General features: G+C 41.4%; 1 protein-coding gene across 2 annotated transcripts in view; it reads right to left on the bottom strand.

The window, feature by feature from the left end:
* Positions 1-27,237, bottom strand: part of UNC5C (unc-5 netrin receptor C) — a 358,155-nt gene that overhangs the window by 93,886 nt on the left and 237,032 nt on the right. For both annotated transcript variants that reach the window (XM_030565104.1, XM_030565105.1), the window contains exon 3: positions 13,178-13,321. In XM_030565104.1, coding sequence (XP_030420964.1) covers positions 13,178-13,321 — 144 coding nt within the window. The remainder of the gene's footprint in view (positions 1-13,177; positions 13,322-27,237) is intronic.

Raw genomic sequence — 27,237 nt, 5'->3', positions numbered from 1 at the left:
GACATAACAGAGGGGAATGTTCTCAAAGGAGCTATTAGAGACTATCAAGTAAATAATACTCATTTACAAGATATGGAGCTCTTCTACTCCATTCTGTCAACTTCATCCTGTGTGCTTAGAGCTTTATCCATCCAGAACTATATATGTCCTCCCAATCCATAGAGTCACCAGATAGCTGCAGACAGATACTGGTTGTAAAGTATGTTTAACTATCCAAGCATAAAGTTGGCCTGCTGTGAAAAGCAAACAAACAAAAGTTCTATTTTAAGCTTTTTACAAACATTGAGGAGATGGAGAGCTCATGTAAGTGACTCTAGCACCTATTGCTTCCAGCTAGATACATCCCACTGGTATAAGACTGGGGCTGTTTCTGAGCAAATCAGTTTTTTGATGAAAAATGGCCTTTAAAAAAAAACCCTTATGGGCTTGGGTTGGAGCTCTAGCTCCAGGACCCTTAACGTTTCTTCCAAGGCGAATTAGATCAGACAAGGAAGAATCCACTTCTTATGCTAGGATGCTAGGGGATTAATATACCTTTCTGGTGTCATTCCCATGAAGCCTGATTCTTGCATTAGCAGCCATATCAGGCTTGGGAGAATCAAAAGGTGATGGCTCATACAGCTGCACAATGTAAGCACTACATAAATAATTGCTTCCAAAGGTGCAACCTTCATGGCTGCAGGTGGGGCGTCACCTTGGAGCTTCTGTGGAAGTGGTTTTGGTTTGGCTAGAACTCTCAGCCTGTACAATAGATATTTTTATTCTTCCCCCTCCTGTCCAGGGCGTGATGTAATGGAAAGAAATTCAGGTTTAAGGATTAAAATTCTGGGATGCAACTCTGAGCCAAACCCGACTTTCCTTACTAATGTGCAGTCTCAGTGAAGTCAATGACTGTTCTTGTGCCACGTATTACAGGCATAGCACAAAACACACACATAGCACACTGGGGCGAGATATCATTCTGAGACTCCTGAAATACCTAGGGACAATCTGTTGCAATCAGGATAGAGGGCCTCATTCACAACTGTGTTGAAATCAATGGTTTTCCACTGCTGTAAAACTGGACTAATAGAATAGAGGGATCAATCTAAACCCACATCTGAATTTCTTTGCTTTTTGGAGGGGAAAAATAGCCCTTTTTGTGAAGAATCTTGAAACGGCTCAGTTTTAAATTCCAAGTGTAATGCATCCTTAGTCTAAAAACAACTCAAACATTATATTTTTAATCTCCCAAAGGTAACAGTTTCTGTGTACAAATCATTTTAACTCCTGGTATTATTCTGCTTCCTTTTCTTTTTTTGGCTTTCATCTTTGCAGTCAGCAAAGAATGACCTTTTTTTCTATTTTTATTTTTTTTTTATTTTTACAAACTGTTTTATTCCTTCATTGTAATTCTGGGTTTTATTGTGATGCGTGGGTGGGTAAAACTTAAAGGATATCCTTTATCATTTCTGAGAAAGGCGATAAGAGGCAGGGCAGACGCCTTCAAGGCAGTGCTAATGCAAGGGTGACTAATGAATAAGCATGAAAAACGGACACTTGTCAGCCAGGAATTAGATGTAAACCAGAAATGTACAGAACAATGCAGCATTAATGTCAGGAAAAGATGGATTTCTGCCCTTGGCAGACCTTAAAGACTCCTCACCTCTGTTTTGTGCTCTTTCCAGTAACTCTAACTAGGATTTTCCCTCTAAAACAAACATACCAACGTCTTCAGAAAATGAGCAAGGCTTTTTAAAACATTCTTTTTCACCCAACTTTGATTTAGTATGAGCTGATGTCATATAAGAGAAGAAGCAGCCTTTTGCAGAGATGCATTAAGGGAGATAAGTTTTTAAGAACATAAAAATTCTTTACTACAAGAGATAATGTGTGTAGGGTGGTTGTTTTTGTTTTTTTAACCTTATTTAATGGAGACATGAGTAAGAAAAATTTGAGCAATAAAGTTTGTATTCTGTTGGAGACAAAAGTTCTAAAGGATGAAAGGACAAATGTTGTTTTAATTTCCCTCAACCCCACAAAAGCTAATCAGGTTACCATAAATCACATACTCATGAAAATGAATTACATATTATATTTATTTTTCCAACTATGTATGAGTGATGCCGAGCTAGGTGGACAGGAGTGAAGATCTTTTTCCAATTGACAAAATTCTGAATTCAGTTGTCCTGTCTTCCATGATTTTCCTTCTATAATTTTCCACTACTTGGGACAAAACTGTGACACCACCTTTTGCAAACACGGGTTGGGGAGTTGAAATCTGGATTTTCAGTTTCAAGGGGTAGTGGAGAAGAAGGAAACTCAGGACTCTGTTCCATCAGCCACATTTCAGTTACTTCTTCCTGTTCACAGCTGAGTCTATGACCCTTGTATCTGAGATCAGTTGCACTGGTGGCTTGAGTAATAGAAAGGTTCCATAGCTTCTCTGAATTATTTTTTGATTTTGTTCTTGTGTGGTTCCAGTTCTTTGTTGTTACTTAGATCAAACCAGATTTCCAGTAAGACTGTGACACTAGTCTCATCAGCCTGTAATCTGGCAAATTCCTCTGAAACCTCTATCAATTGCTTTTATAAATGTCATGCCTCTCTCTGGAGAGCCCCTTGTGTAAAACACATGCTGTATTTTGATCAAAGTCATCCTCATGCTTGGTGCAAATTTCAACACAGACCTTCTAGTTGGATGTAAATGTAGAGAGACAGGACCACAGTCTCAGCTGTGCCCAAAGAACAATAAGCACAACTGAAGAGGATGGAAATAAGAGATCCCTTTGTGTCTCCAACACAATACCGAGGCCAGTTCTGCACCAACCTAGTCCCCTGCATAAAGACTGCTTTAAATGACATCAGCTGATAATGGTCCCCAACTTCTAGTAGCTGAGGAGTGCTGCAATGTAAGGATGCCCCAGAAAAACACCCTTTCCTCAGCCGTGCTCTGAACACTTGCAGCCAGTAGAAGTGTGGCAAAGAAGACAAAGGATTCACCTTTTCAGGGGGAATCTTCTACTGACTAGATCCTCTGGCTTCAGAAAGTTTTGTGCAAACAGGTGCAAAATTGCTGTAATAGAGCTCAAAATACGGCCCATGATTTTCCTGAGAGTTCCACTGAATATCAGTGGGTGCTGGAGCATCAATCTTCCTTTTTCAGTCAACCAACCAGGCTTATGGTGGCCTCAGAATAATTTTTGAACGTACAATGTGCTAGATGCTCCTTTCTCAATGAAGTTTAGATTGTATGGTGAATACCCAGAGGTAAGGAAATTAGGATGACTGGACTCAAGAAGTTCTCTCCTCTTTGACTCGTTTTATTTTTGTTATTTGAGCAAAAGGCAAAGTTATTCTTGCCATACTTCTTTGCATTCCTTGATGGCATCTTCAGCAACTAGGACAGTATTTGAGCTTGAAGAATCTGAAGAGTTGGATTGTCTGCCCTTTCTCATATTAATTGCTTGTTTTGTACTACTTCCTTCAACTTTAGGCACATTGAGTCAGATAAATTCCTATATGACAATCACCCATTTCATAGTTGATCAGCAAACTTTCAAATTTACTATACTTAGAATGAGGAAAGGAAAAGCCACTGAATAAATTCAGCACTGTAAAGACTGAAAAGTAATATGAGCTAGCCATCTTTACATAGAACGACCTGATCTGATGCCTACTTGTTTTTCAAAAGTATCTAGATTCTTGCTCCCTTAACAGTTCACAACCCCACCGACTCTCCCTACAGTTCAATGATAGTTGATTCCACTTACTTACTACCCCCCTCTCTACAATCACCAATGGCTCCATCCATTCCCTTTCCCTTCTAAGTGCAGGTCTACGCTTAAAACGCTGCACTGATGCAGCTGCGTACTGTAGTACTTAGGTGCTGACGCGCCTATGCCAATGGGAGACCTTCTCCCGTCAGCGTAGTTAATCTACCTCCACAACAGGTGGTAGCTATGTTGATAGGAGAACATCAGGTGTTCGGTTGCTAAAATAGCATTGCTCAGGGATGTGGATTCTTCACACCCCGAACGACGTAGTTATACCAACATAAGTTTGTAGTGTAGACCTGGTCTAAGCTTCCAGATATATCTAAACCTCTTTATTTTTTCCTAATAGGCATAATAAGTTTTCTCATCACTTCCATTTTAACATTTTAGAAGATTCAAAGTTTTCATTTAGAAATTGAAAGCAGAGTCTAATATTTCTAGTATTTTTTCAACTATATATTATAATAATTAAAATGCAAATGTGAAGGTTTTTTTTTTAATCCATAAAACCATTAGGTTCAGTTTTACCTTGGAAAAAAACATAAAACAAAAACCTTGAATTTTTCACAGCATTGGCAGGTGGTCTTTTGAAGAGCATAAATGTATCAAAGAAAGTGTAGTAGTTAGTGATTTTAGGTGTGCATTTGCAATTAGTTGTGAAGCTAAAGTTATACCATACAGGAACTCTAAAGGCTTTTCTGTAAGCAAAACACCCAAATTCTGCATAAACACTTTTTTCTGATTCATTAATCTGTCTCTAGCAGCAGAATATCTCTATAGAAATAAATGCACAAATCTTTAGTTAACTTCTTGATTGCTATATTTCCATCCCCTGCAGGGTTCAAGCAGGCTCTGTTGCAAGACATTAATTTGTATGAGATATGACACATACGCAGAATGTCCCCAAGGCTCCCCCGCGAAGGTATTAACCCACACAAATTCAGAGATTTGTTAAATGAAAGTAACACTAACAATAACATTAATGTCCATTTTAATTCAATGTGTTTTTAACTCAATATTGTGAAACCCTAAGGCTTGCATTTATTGTATATCCTAATCATAACCCTTTTTCTTAGTGCATGTGGAGCTTTCCAAGCCAATTTGTTGCAGCCTTCTCAGTGAAGAGCAGAGCCTTCAAACCATCATCAAATCTGGTCAGATGGCAGTTATAATGTGTGTTATTGTGTGCCTTTGGCCACAGCTGCATGTGGAATCCTCTTGTTGGCCCCAGATGTGAAGACTGGCTGTCTGTTGAACTTAGCCTATTCGAAATTTTGTTCAGAAGGACCCATGACTGGCATGGAAAATCAAAGCCATGTACACATATGGTCAGGTCAGTTATAGGAGACTGGTTTCTGATGTCAGCTGCAGACCATTCTTCATGCCAAATCAATGTCGTGGAGAAATCCTGGCAGGGCAAATGGGTCTACAATAGCTGGTGAAAACCGCACCCTTGGGTGGTTGAAGAGATCTGTGAAAGTGGTAGCTTGAGCTTGTCCTGATATTCTCAACCAACTGGTAGTAGTGTCCTCATGGGGGATGTGTGGAAGAGTGATGTTACTTAACATAGGGAGCCATGGTATCAGTCTGGGTTGAATTGTCCCAGTTATGATGTGCATAGTTGAGTGTAGCTTTGTGTCACTGAACTTGACATGAGACAAATGGAGCCAGATGGAGCACAATATTCTGCTGCAGACTCACAGGACTAAACCAGATGATCCGAGAGTTTGAGTGTTGGCTCCCCAGGAAGTGCTGGCCAGTTTGCTTAAAAGGTTGTTATGTATCCTCAACTTAGCTGCAGTTTTCCTCAGGTGGTTAAGATCAGGTGAGAGATTTATCTAGCTTTACGCCAAGGTAGACTGGGTGGGATTCATGTTTCATGCAGTGTCCAATGAAAAAGATATTCAGTTTTTGGTCTGTTTTAAAGATGGAACATACTCAAACTGTCTTGGTTACACTTGGCTGTAAATACACTAATTTACCATTAACTGCAGAACCAAAGTCATATATATCAAAGACAAAAGTATATATATTTTGAGATGAGATAGCTTGAAAGAGATATAGACCTGCTAGAAAAAATTGCTTGACAAGAATGATTCTAGTGTAGTGAATATGTAAAATGAGCTAATGCATATGATGAGTTCTAAAATGCCTTCTTTCTCTTTCTGTGACTTGTGATGGAGGAGGTCCGTCTTCAGCCCAAGAGTAATCTCAACTAGAGACCATGTGACCCAGTTCTCTCCACACAGGATACAAGTAACGCCTATTGACTGGGAATTACTCAAGCTGCAGGGAAGAAGGAATCAGGCCCCCTCTTTAGTACTGCCCAATATATGCATACCATGTTTAACCAATTCCCTTCATTTTTTCATATTTCACACTCCTGTGTGTTCTTGACTTTCTTTTAAATGTCCCCACCTAGTTGTTCCCTTTCTCCCAGATCTTATAACTAATACAGTACTCTCTAATCTTTTGGAGGCAATGGAACTGTCTCTTCACAGCATTGTCTGGGGTGCTAGAACACTGGGATATGAAAATAATCGGAAAATAGGTAATTCAGCAACATAATGTATGAGCACAGAATCCCAGAATTAAAAGGTTCACTACCTGAGTGCCAGTAATGAATATGTGATTATTTTCACATCTGTCTTTCTGTCCAACATAAGTGGAGATAATCCATCACATAAACCAATCCACTTTCCTGTACCACATTAATCTTATCTGTATACAGTATAAGACATGTATATAAGCTACTATTTAATCTCCCATCTTAAAAAAGAACAATTCTGAAAAAAAAGGCTTTTAGTTAATTCTATATAAACTAATATAAAATTAAATACAAGTTTAATAAGCACAATTCCTTATTAAATAGTGATTTCTTAGTGGAAAAGAGCAATTTTTTTTTTAAGTTTCCATTTGTTTCCAAGACACTGGAAACGAGCCAAAAATGAGAAGACATCTAAATTCATTATACAAAAAGCCTACTCCGATGAAATTAGGAGGAAAGCTATTTATTTCTTGCAACAGGTTTTCAGCAACTCAGAAGTTGGACATACAGATACTGGCCCTGAGTGTGATTGTACATTTTCAGGGGCAAATCAAGTGCAACTTCAATGAATCTAATGGAATCACATCAGTGTAAAACTGGTACAAGTGAGAAGATAATCAGGCCAATTTCACATTCATTCAATTGTGCTGTACATTTAGAAGATATTATTTACAGTTGCGGTAAATTGACCTGGCTCCACTAAAGTCAATGACACCAGTTAAGGAACTGGCCCACAGTTTAGGTCAAATCTTGCAGTACTTAATTAGTCTTTATCAAGTGAAACCGTCACCGGGTTTAATTCTAATTCTATTCCTGATTACATAGGTACAGCTTGCATTGATTTCTTTCAGCAGGAATTTTGCTCAAGCAGAGAATGTAGGATTTTATCCATATAATCAGATCAACATTTTTCAAATATTAGTTTTAAAATAATGCATGGTTTTGGATTTTTTTTAATGAAAGGAAAAAATTATCCTGACTCCTTTGTCTACTCTCCATAAAGCTACAGTCTCTTAATTCAGTAAGAAAAGTATATTTTAGGCCCAGTGTAGATTAATATTTCAAAGCATCTGAGTACCTCCCAGAGTCAATATAGCTAGGGCTTGCCTAGAATGATGAGGAAAATTGTATTTGGACCATCTAATACAGGGGTAGGCAACCTATGGCATGTGTGTCATATGTGGCACACAAGCTGATTTTCAGTGGCACTCACACTGCCCAGGTCCTGGCCACTGGTCGGGAAGGGGCTCTGCATTTTAATTTAATTGTAAATGAAGCTTCTTAAACATTTTAAAAAACTTATTTATTTTACATACAACAATAGTTTAGTTATATATTATAGACTTATAGAAAGAGACCTTCTAAAAATGTTAAAATGTGTTGCTGGCACGCGAAACATTGAATTATTAGAGCGAATAAATGAAGACTCAGCACACCACTTTTGAAAGGTTGCTGACCCCTGATCTAATATCATGTATCCCAGACAATGAATTGCATTTCTCCAGCTCCACTATTATTCATTCCGGTTTTCCATTTGCTAGATAATTAACATACCTAGGATTTTCAGGTCTAAACAGATCCTAGGGAATCTGCCAAATTACAAGGGTGAACCCCTTCTAGTCTCTTTGTTGTGGGGAGACCAAACCCTCCAGTGGAAGAATTCCAGGGAAAATCATGGATTTTCCATCCCACTATTCAGGAATAACCTTGATAGATGAGAATGGTCCAAACCTTAATTACAAATGGGCCAAAGCTGCAGACTTCACACCACCCAGTTCTACACACTGAAAGAAGTCACAACTTTGAGTTCTGAATCAGTTTCACTTCCAGGTTAAATTTCCAGCACGTGTATCCCTCTGAAAAAATCACTTTTTACTCCAAATTTAAAGATGCCTTCCCTCTTGACCAACTGAAGTTCTCTACTGATGTGATTTTTCAATTGACTTTTTACAGAGAATTTCCATTGACTAGGTTGTTATGTACTTTACAACACATGCCTGACCTTGAATTAAATAAATACAAGCTGCTTTTCCAGGATGCACATTCTTCACACTTTCAAATTACTTTTCAGTTAATTCTGTTACATGGTCAATGAACAGAGATGTTGAATGCAATTTTTTTTTTTTGTTTTAATGGACTTCAGAACTGGTCCTCGAGAGGATACAATAATTCTACAACCCTGCAAAGCAACAACACTGGGGGCCAGAATGAAAAAAAAAAAAAAAAAAAGAAGCTTTCTTCTGAACATGCTAGAAAAGGCTAATTATGTCATCAGGGTACGGTACGACTTGTGCTGAAATCACCAGCTACGGCTATTAATGTGAAGTAACTGTTGCACACAGAGCACTGTAGGGTTTCCTTCCCCCAGATATATTAGCCTTCACTTTTTTGTACTTATTAAAAATGAAAAATGTCTGGTCTGATGTCATAACCTCACAAAGAGTTGTGTTGTGTTTTGTTTCCTTCAAAACTCAGCATTGTGTGCTTACTCCAGGCAAATTTAAGAGCCAGATTCTGCAGGGATTCTATGCATGTGCACAATATGAGGGAGAGTGTAAAGACCCTCCCCGCCCATTGCTTGTCCCAGATAATGACCAGGAGAGCACAAGGACAGTTCTTTCCTAACTTAGTGGTGCTCCGGGCCACGGTTCCCCAACATGCACCAGCTTGTGAAATTCACCAGTGTGACTAAATCACCCCACCCCCCGAGCAACGTAAGTTACACTGACAAACAAACTAGTGTGAACAGTGCTATGTCGGCAGGAGAGCTTTTCCCACCGACATAGCTACTGCCACTTGTGGAGGATCTAGTAATTAAACTGATGGAAGAGCTCTTTCCCATTGGCTTAGAATGCCAACATTAGAGAGCTTACAGTAGTGGTGCAGCTGCACTGCAATAAACTTCTTGGGTAACCATTCCCTCAGGCAGCAATGCTGGACCCTCCTACTGCCTATTTTAAATGTTGGCACACTTGCTCTTTCTGATTAGTGATATGTCATCATGCACAGCCTACCTTGGCATGCCCAGAGGATGTAGGATTTGAGATTTTACAGTTATATGGGTATGGTTACTGTTGAATGTTTAGTTATGTTTCAAATCGAGTCTAGACAGGTGTGACGGGGTGTTTACCCCACACTATCCCGGAGAGGTTTATTGTGGCCCAGGATGGGTTAAGTAACCTGATAAGCCATCCCCAGGGAAAGTTAGTCTTGATGATCAAGCACTGAGTGGGGATGAAGACCAGCTGGGCAGGGGCAGGCAGGGCTGGTATAAGGTCAGGAAGTGAGGGCAGGAGATGGCAGTCACTCTTTGGGCTTAGAGAGGGAAAGGAGAAGACACTCAGGAGAGTAAAAGCCTGGGATTCTGGGCCTTAAGGAAGGGTTTACTCACAAGTGTGGTAGAGCAGAAGCCTGACAGGGCTGGAGTAGGAAAAGTCTCAGGAAAACAACAGTCAGGTTTGGCACGGTGCAGACCTTGGCTGCTGATCCTTGAGCTGGAATTTAAGCAATGGAATAGTCCTGTGGGACTACTTAAAGTTAGGCATGTGCTTAAGTATCTTGCTGAAATAGGTCCTAATTATGCTGGTGTCAGTTCAGAGTCAATCCACTGAAATCAACTGAGTGACTCTGGATTAATACTGACATAACTGAGCCTAAAATTTGGCTAATTATTACCTTTTAGACAATAATGTCTCCACTCACTGATGTACACACTGTATGTGTTTAAAGATCATACAAATATTTATTATTTACCTATGAGGCCAGCTGAAAAAATTGTAATTTAAAATAGATGATTTTTCTGTGACTGTGCTTTTGCTGCTCAGCATAAATCTGCAGGCTAAATACCCAACACTGCAGCTCTTATTCCCATGAATAGAGGCTACAGGCCTGGGCCATAATTGTCCAAAAAGCCCCAGATCAAGGGAAAATATGCAAAAAAATTATCATAAAAAAGCAAAACTGAAAGTTCATAGGCTCAATTCCTCTATTTTTAAAAATACACTTAAGGACTATAAAAACTACTAGACTGACTTTCTCTCTCTCTCTCTCTCTCTCTCTCAAACGTGGTCAAAAATATCAATCACAAGCAAAGATCTTGGATGCCAATTTTCAGCCCAGAATGATTTTTTTTTTACAGCTAAGTTACAAGCTTCTGAAAATTGAAGTTTATGATGAAATCACTGACAGCTTCTTGGCTAAAGTGCAGTTCCTGTGTGTGTGTATATATCTATATATATCTATATATATATCTATATATATCTAATTTCATGAAAGGCAATTACACATCTGTAACTTTAACATTGCCCTGTTATCTTCATCTGATATACATTCAAACTCTTAATTGAAGTAAATGTGATGCCATCTGTCAAGTGCTAACTGGCAGGGCACCAAAATCTAGCTGGTGATTTAATACAGATTTTGTAATCTAAAAAAGCTGCTGAAACATCGCTAAAGCTCTCTGAAGCACAGTGCTAACATTTGGAATGGGTAGTTAAAGTTCACTGCTTTCCTGTCAGAAAGACCATAGAGAACTCTAGAAATGTTTGTTTGCCCCTAGAAAAGGATTCAGTACAAAATGCCACGTATGAAACACTTCAGAATCAGGGGAAATTAGGATTCAATGCAGATGTGAAGTGTTTCATACGTGGCATTTTGTACTGAATCCTTTTCTAGGGGCAAACAAACATTTCTAGAGTTCTCTATGGTCTTTCTGACAGGAAAGCAGTGAACTTTAACTACCCATTCCAAATGTTAGCACTGTGCTTCAGAGAGCTTTAGCGATGTTTCAGCAGCTTTTTTAGATTACAAAATCTGTATTAAATCACCAGCTAGATTTTGGTGCCCGGCCAGTTAGCACTTGACTGATGTCATCACATTTACTCGTTGTGATAGCGAAGTACCTAACTACTCCTAAGAGCACCATGACCTAATGAGTGGATAAAGTATCAGAAGGGGACTCAGGTTCTACTCCTCACTCTGCCACTTATCTGCTGGGGACGTTGGGCAAGTCCATGTACCTCTAGGCCTCAATTTTCCCATCCTTGAAATGGGGACAATAATTAGAACTGAGTGAATAATACATTTTTCGGTTCTGTAGTTGAACCAAAATAAAAATAAGAAAACAAATTTGTTTTGGTTTGACCCTAAACAGATTGTTTTCACTTTTCTTGCCAAAACGAAAAAGTAAAAATGTTTTGTTTCAGGTTAAATGACTTGTATTGTGCAACCCAAAACATAATATTTTATTTTCTTTGTGGATTTTTTTATCTTTATTTTAATAAATTGAGCCTAACTAAATTTCTAAACAAACCAGTGCTTCAAAATGAAAAGTCAAAACATTTTGTTTCAAAAACGTTGAAATGAAATGTTTGGACTTTTTCTGATTTTCCCCCATTTTTTTTGGTCAAAACTATTTGCTAAATTCACTCAAAATCATGAATAGTTTTGGTCAATCCAAGACTTATTTTTTGGTGAATAAACTATTAGTCTAAAAATTTTTGCTCAGTTCTAATAATGATACTGACTTCTATATATAAAACTCTGAGATCTATTGATGAAAAGCATAACGTAAGAGCCAGGTATTATTATCTGATGCAATAATATCTGATAAACTGATTACAAGTAGTCTGTGTCTGTATGAGGGACGAGGCCAAAACCTTGCATCCAAACTCCACTGAACTCTGAGGAGATTCTTCTCCAGATCCACCTCAAGATCAAAAATTTGTAGGCAAGATCCATTTCCAGTCAAGTAGCTTAGGTCAAAATGTTCAACTTGGGTACTTAAAATTAGCCTCCTAAATCTGTACCTAGACATGTAAATAAAAGTGCCTCGATTTGTAAGTGCACTCAGCAGCCTCGACCCAAGTGACTTTATTGAGAGCAGGATGGAGTCCTAAAAAGCCATTTGTAATGGCTTGAGATGACACTATTTCATAGCAAAATGATAAGCAAACAGTGCTTCATTAGTCTTCCTTCTTAAAGGTGTTAGTAAGGGAGATGTTCTTTTTTCTGGAAGAGGAATTCTCTTCTTTTGTTCTAAAATGTCAGGCTATATTCAGAATAGTCAAGCCAGACAAGTATCCAGCTGTGAGTACACCAAACAATGTTTCTTTGTTCCTTTTTCCAAAGGCAGGTGAAATGATTTCTGAATTACACAGCTTGCTTGCATTGTACTAAATAAAACTCACTTAATCCGCATGAAAGGGAAATGGGAATCCCCACTGTAAATGCTGTATTACAGAGACAAGCCCCTTTTTGAAAATTAATGAACATTAAATATTTGTATTGTCAACTGAGGAGCTATTGTCTGGACATTGGTTATCCTTTTTTTTCGTGGGTGGAGTGAGAGTGGAGAAAGGATTTAAAATAAATATTGAGGTTAATAACCATGCATAGCAAGGAGGAAATGTTAAGAGTTAAGGTGCCTATGTTTGCTATCATAGTTCCCCTCTGATTACAGTGATATGCTAAATTTGGTCTCTGTTTGTTTGTCAGGCAAAAGCAGCATTATTAAATGGCTGCAGAGACACAAGGGAATTGTTCTTATCCCATCACAGGGTTTGCTTTGATAAATTCCTGCCTACTAGCTGCAAATACTTTCCTTGGGTCAGGATCATTGCAGAATGTCACAAATAATTTGCTGTTGTTGGCCTTCTTTTTTTATAAACCTGGAGGGAGGAAGATGCAAGTCTGGCTCTCAGAAACAGAAGAAATGATGAACTGACACATCTAAGTGCAATACTGGTGGTCTGAAGTCTGACACGCTGCATCAACCACCACAGAAGATTCAAGGACTATTCAGTGTGTGTGGTTAAAGCAGAAGTCCCCACCCAAACAACCCAGAGTCACCTCACTCCAGAGAACAGGTACTCACATGCAATGCGAACATAGGCCTTTCGACTCTTAGTAGTGCCGGCAGAGCTCCAAGCGACACACTGGCACCAGTAATCTTCAGGTCCAAAGAGTTCTTCCACCTGCTGACGGGAAATCTCAATGCTCACTTCCCGAACAATCAAACCTGTCAGGATACAATTAATATCCCGAGTGTATTAGAGTTGGTGAAGCTATTGTCCAGAGTCATATATTAGAAAGAGAGCGCATGCGAGTGTGCTTGTAAAACTCTTCTGAGTCCTGGCTGATAATCTGCTCAACAGCCCTTATCATGAGGAGACTGTTAAGAAAAACAGCAACATTATAGGTGAGTGAACAAGTGAATATTTTGCAAGACTCATTTATGTCATGTATACGTGCACACACATACACACACACAACCACACTATCCATCTAAACATTGGGCAGATCCTCAGCTAGTGTAAGCCAAAGTAGCTCCATTGCTTCCACTTCCCATTGACACCAGGTGAGGATCTGGCACAGTACAATTTTAATATGAAACATGCTTCCCATCTCACACTATCAGGAGCTGTGTAAAAATACAAGTCTCTTCCTTTAAAAAAAATATATCATCCAGTTTGGGGATGCTGATGGAGCAACTCTTGTTCACTCGAATACTAAATTGTGCACAGCACCATGACTTCACCCCTTCTAAAAACAGAACAGTTGTCTACACTGATGGTCTCAAACCCTGCAGCTTAATAATTGTAAGCAGTATTGTTTTGAACTATACTGTCTAGAACAAGGGTCTACTCTGCACTACAGTATTGCACACCACTGTGCTCTGCATTGCCCCCTAACATGCCTTCCCCCATATCCTCTAATAATGCATTTTAATGCAATCCTCAAAAATCTACAATGAGAACAACAGTGATGATAACGCTGTCACTGCCATTACAAACCTAGCATTTGCCCAGTTATCACACAGAGCTATCTGATGTGCAGCATTTTTTCCTATTTTACGTACAAGGAAATATTGTGGTATCTCAGATACCACTGCAATATCTGTTGGTAAGATGCTGACTTTTTAACACCAATTGACATACTCCATGTTTTGCATGATCCCACCCTTACAATTCACCAGCCCTGTGAAAATGCTCTTCACTTCAGTTTTAAAATGGTAGCCAAGGGAGGTGTGTGGGTGGGTGAATGGAGGGGGGGAGAATCTATGCACCACTTTTTTAACATATTTGCACTGTGTTGCTGATGCCAAAGTCTCAATAAACTTTGAGTGTGTCCATCCATTAAAAAAAAAATCATCACCATTTCTGAAACCTAGTCCGACAAAGGACCTTAAGTATATAAACCTCACATACAAACATTTTGTACAGCGTGACTGATTCTCTTTTTCCTTACTGTAATGCCAGGAAATTTAATTAAAAGATACTTGATCTTAGTCTGCATAGTTTGTCCCCATCACTGAATAACTAACATAGGGTTATGAGTCTTTCTGCTGAACACAAACTTTCAGGCCAGCTACCCCCAGCCTCTTACAACATGAATTACAAGGTGATATTCATAACATGAATGTTCCCAATTGTACAGTACAGAGTGCACTGCATGCTCTGGAAACCAAGCAAACCCTTGATTTTGCCTCCAGCCTCATAGAGGCTCCATTCAGGAAGCTGATGATTAATTAATATTGGTGCACGGTTGTATACTGTCGTTTACGCTGCACACGCTTTCCATCCAAAACTTGTTTAACAACGTAACATCATAAAAAACAACAACAGGAACTGAAGTATGCAACATCATACAGAATTTTCATAGGAACTCTTTATAATTAGATGCATTTTCCTGCTAGGTATTATATAGCCTATCATCTTTTTAATTTCCTTATCTTTGACATGTTTGCCCAGGAAATTATAAGCTATTTAGAGAAAAATACATACTAGCTTTTCTCCTTGAAACTAAACACTCAAAATTTGGTTGCTGTACTTCGATGAAGTAAAAACAAAATACAGCATGTATATTTGGAATGTGACAAACACCACCTTCTAAAACTGCTTTGCTTGAAAAAGCTCAATTGGCTCCAAAAGTGGCCCAGGGCTGTTCGTTGTCCTATCTATAAGGGGAAAATAGCGTATATATACAGGATGTGCTCAGAAGAGGTTATGGTTTTCACAGTGCAACTGCTGCTAGTCTAAAGATCTCACTTCAATACATTCCCACTTTTTATAGCCTCAAGAGCTTAGCAGTTTCAATGTTCCAATATTATGTTTTTACAATGAGGCTGATTATAACGCAATTTGATGGAGCAGAGAGTTAGGTTACTATAGGGCTAAAGCAAGTAATCTTATAATGAAAGGAGAGTACTGGTTAATAATGATTACAAAATGGACTTAAAATTCTGGATGCAAATCCAGTTTTCTGATACGTTGAAGATATGAAATATACATCATGTCAATTACATCCATTAAATACACTGGCATAACTTATCTCTTGGTTCTTAATACATTCGCCATTTAATAGCAACAAGCTAGTCAAGGCATTGTTTTTCTAGGACATAACAAATGCTTACAGGTTTCAGGTTGCTTAAAGTCTTTTGATCTCACAAATTGTGTGGTAGCCATCTAGAAGCATATTTTCTGTTTGTGCTTAAAAGCATGTGACCATAAATACAGTATCACCATATGATTACATCTGTCTCTAAGCCAGCGGTTCTCAAACTGGGGGTCAGGACCCCTCAGAGGGTCATGAGGTTATTACATGGGGGGGGGGCGCGAGCTGTCAGCCTCTACCCCAAACCCCGCTTTGCCTCCAGCATTTATAGTGGTGTCAAATATATAAAGAAGTGTTTTTTATTGTGTAAGGGGGGGGGGTCGCACTCAGAGGCTTTCTGTGTGAAACGAGTCACCAGTACAAAAGTCTGAGAACCCCTGCTCTAAGCTAAACATTTTTTCTAGAATATATAGAGATCAAATCAGTTGCTGAGACATCAGCTGGGACGATATGCTATATGTATAGGTAGTGAATGTAGAAATTTATGGGCCAGATTATGACATCCTTAATTTTGCTAAGTAGCACCTTACTCCATTAGGAACCACACTGATTACTTATGGAGTAAAGTACTAGTCTGTGTGAGTAAGCACTGGGGCTGACTGGCAGCAGGAGCCCCAGCCACTGGGGCTGACAGCAATTTCTGAGTAAAATTATTAAGCCCGACTCATGATCTCGGGCTAGAACTCTCAAAGGTCAGGAAATCCTGACCTTTGAGTGTTCTATATTGAAATCATGAATCAGGCTTCATTTTACTTCGAAATCGCATTTTTCGTGATTAATTCACATAGTTGGCATGTCTGGCAGAAGGTGACCCTGCGTGATTCCTCCTGAACTTTCACACACTGTAAGGATCTGATTCTGCTGGCCTTACTCATGCTCAGTAGTGCCTCATTTCACAAAGAGTCCCAGTGATTGAAAAGGAACTTCTTACCTAGTAAAGTACCACTCGACCTAAGAAAAGGTGGCAGAATCTGTCTGTTGGGTCATACAACTAGGAATGGGGTAATTTTCCTCTGTGTTGTGACAGATCAGAATCCTATTGGTGTCACTTAAAAAATAATCCTTACCATGGTCACACTTTCTAATTGTGTTAGGAAACATTTAATTAGAGGTATCTCAGACAGCAGCTGACCTATTATCATGCTGAAATGATTCTGTATAGGTCCCACAGAAGACCTGATACAGTTACTCTACATTCATCCAGTACTGTACTGCTTAAAACCTCACAGGAGAATAATAATAGCACGATAACCTTGAGAGGAGGACTTTTAAGCGAGATCCTGATCTTACCACTACTGCAGGTGCTTCTATTATTCAATCACAGAAAACAGGTTGAATTCATTTTGTAATGTTCCTCATGAGCCACCTTTTGCATTACAAATGTTGTTCTAAGGACTCAGTTGATCTGCCATGTAACTTTTAAGGTAGGTCAAAACGTGGATGTTAAATCCTGACAACATCCCATTAAACACTGTATGAGATCAAGAGACTGACAGTAACAGCAGAATAAACTAATTTCCTCTATATCCCCCACTGCTTTTTTAGTACTTTGGCTCTTACAGAATGACCCATATCCTGGTTTAAATGTAACCCAGCCTTTATGCTCATACAGGCCAACTTCTGCACTGATTTGCATCTCATACAACCTCACTAATCACATGGGATGTAAGTCAGCGTAGAACTTGCTCCATACCACACACACTTTATAGCCCAATTTTTTTTAGAGGGTTTCTATATTTGCTCTCACAGATTCTGAGTGTGCCTGTTTGGACATTCAGTTCTATATCTACCTGCCTGACTATATACGGATGCACATACTTGGGAGCGCAAAATGAGAAGCCATTTTTAAACACTTTCCCCTGTGGGTCTACCACACATGCCCTACACACAAAGGACGATTCAACTGCTCAGACGACTAGTAGTTGTTTATGGAGCACCTAATCTCTAGGACACCAATTCAAACCCACTCCGTATCAGTAATAACTGAAACATGTTAAAATCCCACAGGTGTTTCATTTCTACTGTGAAATGAGTTGATAGTTTCAGTCAAGTTCCCAGCATACAAGTATCCAAAACTCAGAATAAAGCCCCATTCACAACTGCATAACTGCCCATAGCCTGACAAAATTCCAGTAAATTGCAAATTTGCATAAATTAATATATTTGCATAAATTCAAACACGAACCACCAGAAGCAGATGCCTTCCTATTTTATAGTTATGCAATAACAAACCCAATTGTAGGGAGATAATTGAATGCATTTGTGGGTAGCTAGAATGTTTGATAGGTTCCATATACTGTATGTAAATTCAATAAATAAAGATACCATCTTTATTAAAAGCTTCCCTGCTGTGGTTACAGTATAGCTCCTACACTCTTTCATGGAAATAAATAGCAAGAAGATGACTGGTGGGGAGGGGGAATTTTTGCTTGCACTATCTCCTAGTTTGAGGTTTATCCCTTGGCCTGCATGCTCACCTAGGAACATAAGGGGAATATACACTTCTACCCCTGTGCAGGCTATCCAGACCTTGGATGCAGCCATCCACGACCTTGGATGCACTCATTGCCACCCCCCCTCACACATTTGCAGCAGGGTGGTGGTGGTGTGGAGCCTTAAAGTGAGAAGTCAAAGTAGAAAGTCAAGCCATTTGAATCAGTTTTGTATAAGAACTGGTAATGACATCTTATGAATGTACATCAGAAAGAAAGCAATCCATAAAAACATGCCTTCCCATTTTTAATTAACAAGTATTTGATCTCTGACCTCAGTAAACAACTTGAAAAATTGCAAGGGAGCCCCAAGAACTGCTCAAAGTTTTGAAACTGAAATAAGAGAAAATGAGAAAGTTCAGAAGGGACAACAAAGGCCTGGTCCACACTACAGCGTTAAATCGATTTAACGCTGTACCTGTCCACACTACAAGGCACTTAAAATCGATTTTAAGGGATCTTAAAATCGATTTCTGTACTCCAGCTAAACGAAAGGAGTAACCCTAAAATCGATATTACTAAATCAATTTAGGGCTAGTGTGGACGGAAATCGAAGCTAATGGCCTCCGGGAGGTATCCCACAGTGCACCAGTGGCCGCCCTGGACAGGTAAAGGAACTCTACTGCACTGGCCAGGTATACAGGAAAAGCCCCGGGAACTTTTGAATTGCATTTCCTGTTTGGCCAGCGTGGAGCTCTCAGCAGCACAGGTAACAATGCAGTCTCCTGAGAATAGGAAAAGAGCTCCAGCGTGGAACACACAGGAGTTATTGGATCTGATCGCAGTATGGGGAGAAGATTCTGTGCTATCAGAACTGCGTTCCAGTAGACGAAATGAAAAAACGTTTGAAAAAATTTCTAATGTCATGAGGCAGAGAGGCCATACCAGGGACTCGGTTCAGTGCAGAGTTAAAGTGAAGGAGCTCAGACAAGCGTACCAGAAAACCAAAGCAGCAAATGGCAGATCCGGATCTGGGCCAAAAACATGCCGCTTCTACGCGGAGCTGCATGCAATTTTAGGGGGCTGCGCCACGACAAGCCCCCCCTTGTCTGTGGATTCCGAGGTGGGGGTAATAATCTCAGCCATTGCTGAGGATTCTGCGGAGGGTGAAGATGAGGAGGAGGAAGAGGAGGACGAGCTTGCAGAGAGCACACAGCACTCCATTCTCCCCAACAGCCAGGAGCTTTTTCTCACCCAGACAGAATTACCCTCCCAGCCCTCCCAAGCCACTAGCCCAGACAATGAAGCCATGGAAGCGACCTCTGGTGAGTGTACCTTTGTAAATATAAAACATAGTTTAAAAGCAAGCGTTTTTTAATGATTGATTTGCCATGAGGGCTTGCATGCATTAGCTGGCATTAAAGTTACTGGAAAAGTCTGTTAACATGTCTGGGATGGAGCGGAAATCCTCCAGGGGCATCTCTATGAAGCACTCCTGTAGGTACCCCAAAAGCCTTTTCAGAAGGTTTCTGGGCAGGGCAGCCTTATTCCGTCCACCATGGTACGAAACTTTACCACGCCATGCCTGGAGCACGTAATCGGGTATCATTGCATGACAAAGCCTAGCTGCGTATGGTCCCGCGGATTGCTGGCATTCAAGAAGCATAATTTCTTTTTCTCTGTCTGTAATCCTCAGGAGAGTGATATCGTTCATGGTCACCTGGTAAAAATTAATGTACTTTATTAAGGGGACAGAGAGGACCATTCCTACGGTGATGCTTTCCTGCGGCTTAAAAGAAATCCTTCCCTTGCAGTTAGCCATGCAGGGGGAAGGGAAAAAGCTGCCCATTTCTACGGGGAGGTGTCTCTAATGGCGCTGACCTTTTTAGCATTTGGGCAGCAGGAATTTTCGCTGCTAATTGCCAAGGGAGGGGTGGAAAGGGGGAGGGGGTAAGGTTTCAGTGACCTGCCATTACAGCAGACATGCAGAGTGGGGGGGAAAACAATTCACAATTTCCTCTAGTGCTTAACCTTTCTGATGGCATAAGAAAAAAAGCAAAAGATGTGCTTTTTAGCAGTTTGGCTGCACAGCATGAATTTTACCTGCTAATAGCCAGGGGTGGGGGGAAAGGTGGAGGTTGTACGGTTAACTGCCATTAGATGTATGCCTTACCATGTCCACCTGCAAGCTGATTTGTAATCCCCGGACCTGCGTCTGTGTTGATCTGTTACACCACAGCCGCAAGCACTAAATACTAAAAGAATCCAAAGGCGACCTTGTAGTGAAATGACGTGCTACGTACGGTGAATAGCGTAGTTCACTGTGAAAGAGTATAACCATTGTTCTGTGAAATGTATCTCTTATGATCTTTCTATCACTCTTTTCCCCCACTCATGCAGCTGCACATTTTTCAAGCCTTCCTACTCCAGTCCGAAGGATAGGTCAGATAAGGAGGATGAGGAAGAAGAGGACACGGGATGAGATGTTCACAGAAATCATGGCAGTAACCCGCAGTGAAAGAGCTCATCTGGGGGAGTGGAAAGACGTGGTAGCAAAGTACAGGAAAGATGCCAGTGAACGTGAGGACAGGAGGGACCAACGTGAGGACAGGAGGGATGCTCGAGATGAGATGTGGCGGCAGGAAGATCAGAGGGGTAGGCAGGAAGATCAGCGGTGGCGGGATGCAACGCTGGAGCTGCTGCGCGATCAAACTGACATCCTCCGAAGTCTGGTGGAAGAGCTGCGGGGTCACAGAGTGCCACTCCAGCCCATGTTTAACTTCCCTCAGTACTCACCATGTCCCATATCTTCCACACCCAGACGTGTAAGAACACGTGGGGGAAGGCTTTCTGCACCTGCCCACTCCACCCCCGTGGACAGTCCAACCAAAAGGCTGTCATTACATTGAAATGTCCTTAATGGCCTTTTTCTTCCCTCCTATACTCCTCCCAAACCACTCCCGGGGTATCTTTTTATTTCTCTTACTCTTCTTATAATTACATGCTATTCAAAGCAAGTGGGAGGGTGGGTTGGTTACAGGGAATGACTTTATTTCCATAAGCAAGCTGTTAGGGAAGGGTGGAGGGTAGGTTGCTTGCAGCAGGAGTCAATACAGGGGGGGAGGTTCATGAAGGGGAAAGAAACACAGCAGTCACACCGTACCCTGGCCCATGATGAAACTGGTTTTCAAGGCTTCGCTGATGCGCACCGCTTCCTGGTGTGATCTTCTAATCGCCCTGGTGTCTGGCTGCGCGAAATCAGCGGCCAGGTGATTTGCCTCAGCCTCCCACCCCGCCATAAAGGTCTCCCCCTTACTCTCTCAGAGATTGTGGAGCACATAGCAAGCAGCAATAACAAAGGGGACATTGGTTTGGCTGAGGTCTGAGCGAGTAAGTAAAGTTCTCCAGCGACCTTTGAGACGCCCAAATGCACATTCTACCACCATTCTGCACTTGCTCAGCCTGTAGTTAAACAACTCCTGACCACTGTCCAGGCTGCCTGTGTATGGCTTCATCAGCCATGGCATCAAGGGGTAGGCTGGGTCCCTCAGGATAACTACAGGTATTTCAACATCCCCAACTGTAATTTTCTGGTCTGGGAAGTAAGTCCCTTGCTGCAGCCGTTTAAACAGAGTAGTGCTTCTGAAGACATGAGCGTCATGAACCCTTCCTGGCCATCCCACGTGGATGTTGGTGAAACGTCCCTTGTGATCCACCAGTGCTTGCAGCACCATTGAAAAATACCCCTTGTGGTTTATGTACTGGGTGCCCTGGTGCTCCGGTGCCAAGATAGGGATATGGGTTCCATCTATGGCCCCCCCACAGTTAGGGAATCCCATTGCAGCAAAGCCATCCACTATGACCTGCACGTTTCCCAGAGTCACAACCTTTCGTAGCAGCAGCTTAATGATTGCTTTGGCTACTTGCAACACAGCAGCCCCCACAGTAGATTTTCCCACTCCAAACTGATTCCCGACTGACCGGTAGCTGTCTGGCGTTGCAAGCTTCCAGAGGGCTATTGCCACTCGCTTCTCCACTGTGAGGGCTGCTCTCATCCTGTTATTATGGCGTTTCAGGACAGGGGAAAGCAAGTCACAAAGTTCAAAGAAAGTGCTCTTACACATGCGAAAGTTCCGCCGCCACTGCGAATCGTCCCACACCTGCAAAACTATGCGGTCCCACCAGTCTGTGCTTGTTTCCCGGGCCCAAAATCGGCGAGCAATGGGTAGAACCTCCCCCCTTACCATCAGGAGCTCCAAAGCACGGGGGACCGTGGTTTCGGAGAAATCAGTCTCCAGGTCCTCATCACTCTCGTCGCCGCGCTGCCGTAGCTGCCGCCTCCTCTCCTGCGTTTGCAGTTCATGGTTCAGCATAGACAGCACGAGAATGCGTGAACTGTTTACAACGTCCACGATCGCGGTACTGATCAGACCAGGGTCCATGCTTGCTGTAAAATGGCGTTTGCTCACTTCACCCAGTAAAAAACGCGCGAAATGGCTGTCTGCTGCTTTCAGGAAGGGAGGAGGTGAGGCTGTACCCAGAACCACCCACGACAGTGATTTTTGCCCCATCAGGCATTGGGGTAGTAACCCATAATTCCAAGGGTCAGGGAACACTGCAGGAACTATGGGATAGGTACCCACAGTGCAACGCTCTGGAAATCGATGGACGCCTGGGACCATGGACGCACACCACCGATGTAATGTGCCCTAGTGTGGATGCGTAAAATCGATTTTATAAACCCTGTTTTATAAAATCTATTTTATAAAAGGAGAGAAATACTTGCTTAGAATTCTGTCTTGTGGATTTGGATAATCTAAATTATTTTATATAAAATCAGAGTGATTGGTGTGTGTAAATATCCCTGAAACTAAACAGTTTCAAAGTCATCTTCTCTTTCTCAGATTTCTTTCATAATTTAGATTATCCAAATCCACAAGACGGAATTCTAAGCAAGTATTTCTCTCCTTTTCTTTGGCCACGTCCACACTACAGACTAAAATCGAAATTAATAAAATCGATTTTATAAAACAGGGTTTATAAAATCGATTTTACGCATCCACACTAGGGCACATTACATCGGTGGTGTGCGTCCATGGTCCCAGGCGTCCATCGATTTCCAGAGCATTGCACTGTGGGTACCTATCCCATAGTTCCTGCAGTGTTCCCTGACCCTTGGAATTATGGGTTACTACCCCAGTGCCTGATGGGGCAAAAATCACTGTCGTGGGTGGTTCTGGGTACAGCCTCACCTCCTCCCTTCCTGAAAGCAGCAGACAGCCATTTCACGCGTTTTTTACTGGGTGAAGTGAGCAAACGCCATTTTACAGCAAGCATGGACCCTGGTCTGATCAGTACCGCGATTGTGGACGTTGTAAACAGTTCACACATTCTCGTGCTGTCTATGCTGAACCATGAACTGCAAACGCAGGAGAGGAGGCGGCAGCTACGGCAGCGCGGCGACGAGAGTGATGAGGACCTGGAGACTGATTTGTATTTTGCTGAAAGGATTTTAATTTGTACTTGTATACTTAGGCTGGGAGGGTATTCCCAGTGCCTATAGCTGAAAGACCCTGTAACATATTCCATCTTAAATTACAAAGATAATTTTTACTGTTTTTTCTTTCTTTAATTAAAAGCTTTTCTTGTTTAAGAACCTGATTAGTTTTTTATTCTGGTGAGACCCCAGGGGACTGAGTTTGGATCCACCAAGGAATTGGTGGGGGGAAAGGGGAAGAGAAAGGTTAATTTCTCTCTGTGTTAGGATTACTTTCTCTCTCAGGGAGAGTCTGGGAGGGGGAGAGAGAAGGACGGGGGAAGGTGAATTTTCCTCTCTGTTTTAAGGTTCAAGGAGTTTGAATCACAGTGATCTTCCAGGGTAACCCAGGGAGGGGAAGCCTGGGAGAGGCAACGGTGAGGGAAAGGATTTACTTTCTTTGTGTTAAGATCCAGAGGGACTGGGTCTTGGGGGTCCCCGGGCAAGGTTTTGTGGGGACCAGAGTGTACCAGGCACTGGAATTCCTGGTTGGTGGCAGCGCTACAAGTACTAAGCTGGTAATTGAGCTTAGAGGAATTCATGCTGGTACCCCATCTTTTGGATGCTAAGGTTCAGAGTGGGGAATTATACCATTACATACTTAATAAAAGATTCACCTAGTACTTGTTATTATATTTGGTCTCCTGTGGTAAAATGTAGTAATTCAAGCACAGTATGGCCAACATTTTCACTTAGAGGTGACTCAGAATATCTACCTGATGTACTGTTCAGTCACAGACTCAGTAAACAGTCCATTTTTGGGAGGGGGACCTGAATAATTTTATACAATGAAATATTCTTTTTATAATAAATACTAAGTTAAATCAATACACTGTAATGATGGAAACTTGTTTATAATCTTTCAGAGATGGGTTTGTCACAGCCATAAAGGACTCTGTTCAAACGCTTCAAAGTACTTCTGTTATGGTGTCTGGTGTTTCAAAAATTAATAAATAGGCTGAGCACAAATAGGACTGCTTCAAATATAATGATTCTTGCTGAGAAAAATGTTCTCTCTGCATTCTGTTGGGACAGAGATGATTGCATGATGGCAGCCTCCTGTATACTTCATTTTTTAAACACATCAACTGCAATCTTAACAACAAAGAAATAAGAAATAAAACTATTTGGAAATAAATAAAACTAAGTGACTCAAAACCCCTCCAATAATCATGCACCCTGTTATTGCATGCATCTGCTCTTTCTGACTTCCCAGTAATGGCTGCTTGGCTAATGGCACACAGAGGAACTAGATGCATACTGCAAACAATTTTCTGTAACTATTAGCTCAAATTTTTAAATGAACAGCTTCCAGCTATGTGCCCTATGTAGCCTTGTCCTCACTAGGAAAAAAGGTGCATTCTTAACTCAAGTCAGCTAACCTGAAGAAACATCCTAGTGAAGACAAGGCAGTTAGAGCCAAGAGCTAATAGGTGAAGGTAAACCCTGGAAGAACCTGAATTCCCGTTTCCCTTGGGGGTGGGGATCAGGCATTTCCTGATCAGCCTCTGGCCCTCATCATCCCTGTGGCTCTCCCCCTACCCTTCTTGTTCCCTAGGACTCCCTTTTTGTAATGGAAGTAGCCTGAGGATCACTGGTAACTGGCCCTTGTCTGAAGATATCACAAGGTGGAAGGTTGCTAGAAAGAGGAGATTTACTTTCCCTCTATTTCTTAGCTTAGTCCCTTTTCCCTGAATGCCTTAAAGGCAGTTTTAATAAGCCTCACAGACTCTGAGGCAGAGTTTGGACTGAAATCCCTCTGGAGGATCTAAGAGAGCAGCTGGATCTCATTCAGCTTTTTCTTCTGAGGGCAGTGGGTTGCTGCTGCTCAAGTGGGAGCAGGTAGGAGGAATGCTTCCTGTTCCAGGGGCCGTGGCGGCTTCTGTAGCTGAAAAAGGAGGAATGACTTCCTTTGCTCTGTGTGAAAAGCCTGCCAGTGCCTCAGGTGGTATTGTGGAGGCAGCTGCAGACCAGTGCCTGGGCAGAAATGCTATTAGGCCTATGAGGCCTGTTGCATTGTTTTCTGTGTTCACGCCTTTCTCTCAGCTCCACAGGTAACGATGCTCCACCTGCTTGAGACAGAGGTAACGGGGTTTGGGAGCCAAGAACACCCTGTGTCTAAAAGGGATGATATCATCTAAAGGTCTAACTGTACTGCACACATCTGGACTCCTATAGAAGACCAGAGAGAGGAATATTATATTATATCTTGATAAAAGAGAGGAATATGTACAATGTTATTGTTATTATGATATCACAAACATTCTACATAGAGACAGAGGGACAAATTCTAAACTTGGGCACAAGTTCTAATCCTAATCCAGAGGCCAAGTAGCTGGGGTAAACTCTAGGTATATGTTCGGAGGGGAAGTGGAAAGGAATCTTTTCTCCTCAGGTCACAAAATGGCTCTGGAGATGCTTGGCAGAGGCTATGCCTGTCTTGTGGCTGTAGCACCTGATTCTCTGGTGCTAAGTGCCCTCCTTGTCTTGCATCTCCTCTCCAAATCTTGCTTCCTCCCCCTTGTGCAGGAAACCTGCACCAGTTTAGCTGCCAGGGGACTGTCTGTGCAGATAGGAACAGAATTTGAAGGTTCAGGTTTTACAGCATGTTTGCGGTAGCTGTAGAAGCTCCAGTAACACAACCCCCTCCTTCCCCTCAGCAGACATGTGAGGTTGAATATCTTTAAAACAACATTGAACTGGCTATTTGCTGTTAAAAATATTTTCACACACAAAGGAAATACACAGCAAAAATCCTTCTATAGAGACAATTTCCAGTTCCACCTCACTTGTGCAAAATGTCTACAAAATGCACCAAAAATGAGTGATTCTCTCACACATTTAGTGCCATATGCTCATGCTTTTTGGGTTTCTTCCCCCTTCTTGGTGCAAATTAATAATCCTACTACAATTTATCTCTCCAGAAATCTCAGTACAAGTGTTCATCTATACTTACATAGGAATCTATAATTTCTGAAATAATATAGGGCTCTCGTCCACGAACACATCTGCATTTGTGTCAAGCCATAGCATCTCAGGGTTTCCTGTCATTCAGCAGTCACATTTGGTGGTCCCTTAGCACTACTTTGATGGACTGGTACCACTAAAAGGGAGCATGGGGGAGGGGATGTTCAGAGGGAAAGGCATGACAGAGAGTGACTGTATTAGTTACTCCAGCTCTTGACAGAAAGCCCAATGCTTTTTCTGTGGTTGAGGCATGTGTGACAGTTTTTTTTTTTAAAAGAGGCCAGAAAAAAACCTGCTAGAGGTTCATGTTTTACATAAACCTACAGTTGAGATATCACAAAGAAAATCTATGCACTTTTTATTTCTGGTTCAGAGGATTTACATGCTCCTTCAGCACTGGGTTATGCTTCCCAGTCCCCAGCTTAGTGCTCATGTAAAATTGAAGCACTTTTGAGGCAGTTTAGAGCCTGCAGATGAATCTCAATGTGCAGGCAAAAGCCATAATGGCTGTTTAGCACTTTGCAAGAAGAGGCTGAGGAAATCATGAAAAAACAACAAACAAAAAACTATTGAACTGCAGCCATCTGGGAAGCCAACAGAGAGTTC

This window comes from Gopherus evgoodei, chromosome 5, assembly GCF_007399415.2.
Source record: "Gopherus evgoodei ecotype Sinaloan lineage chromosome 5, rGopEvg1_v1.p, whole genome shotgun sequence".
In the NCBI taxonomy this organism is placed as follows: Eukaryota; Metazoa; Chordata; order Testudines; family Testudinidae; genus Gopherus; species Gopherus evgoodei.
This window is presented reverse-complemented; position numbering and strand designations above follow the sequence as displayed.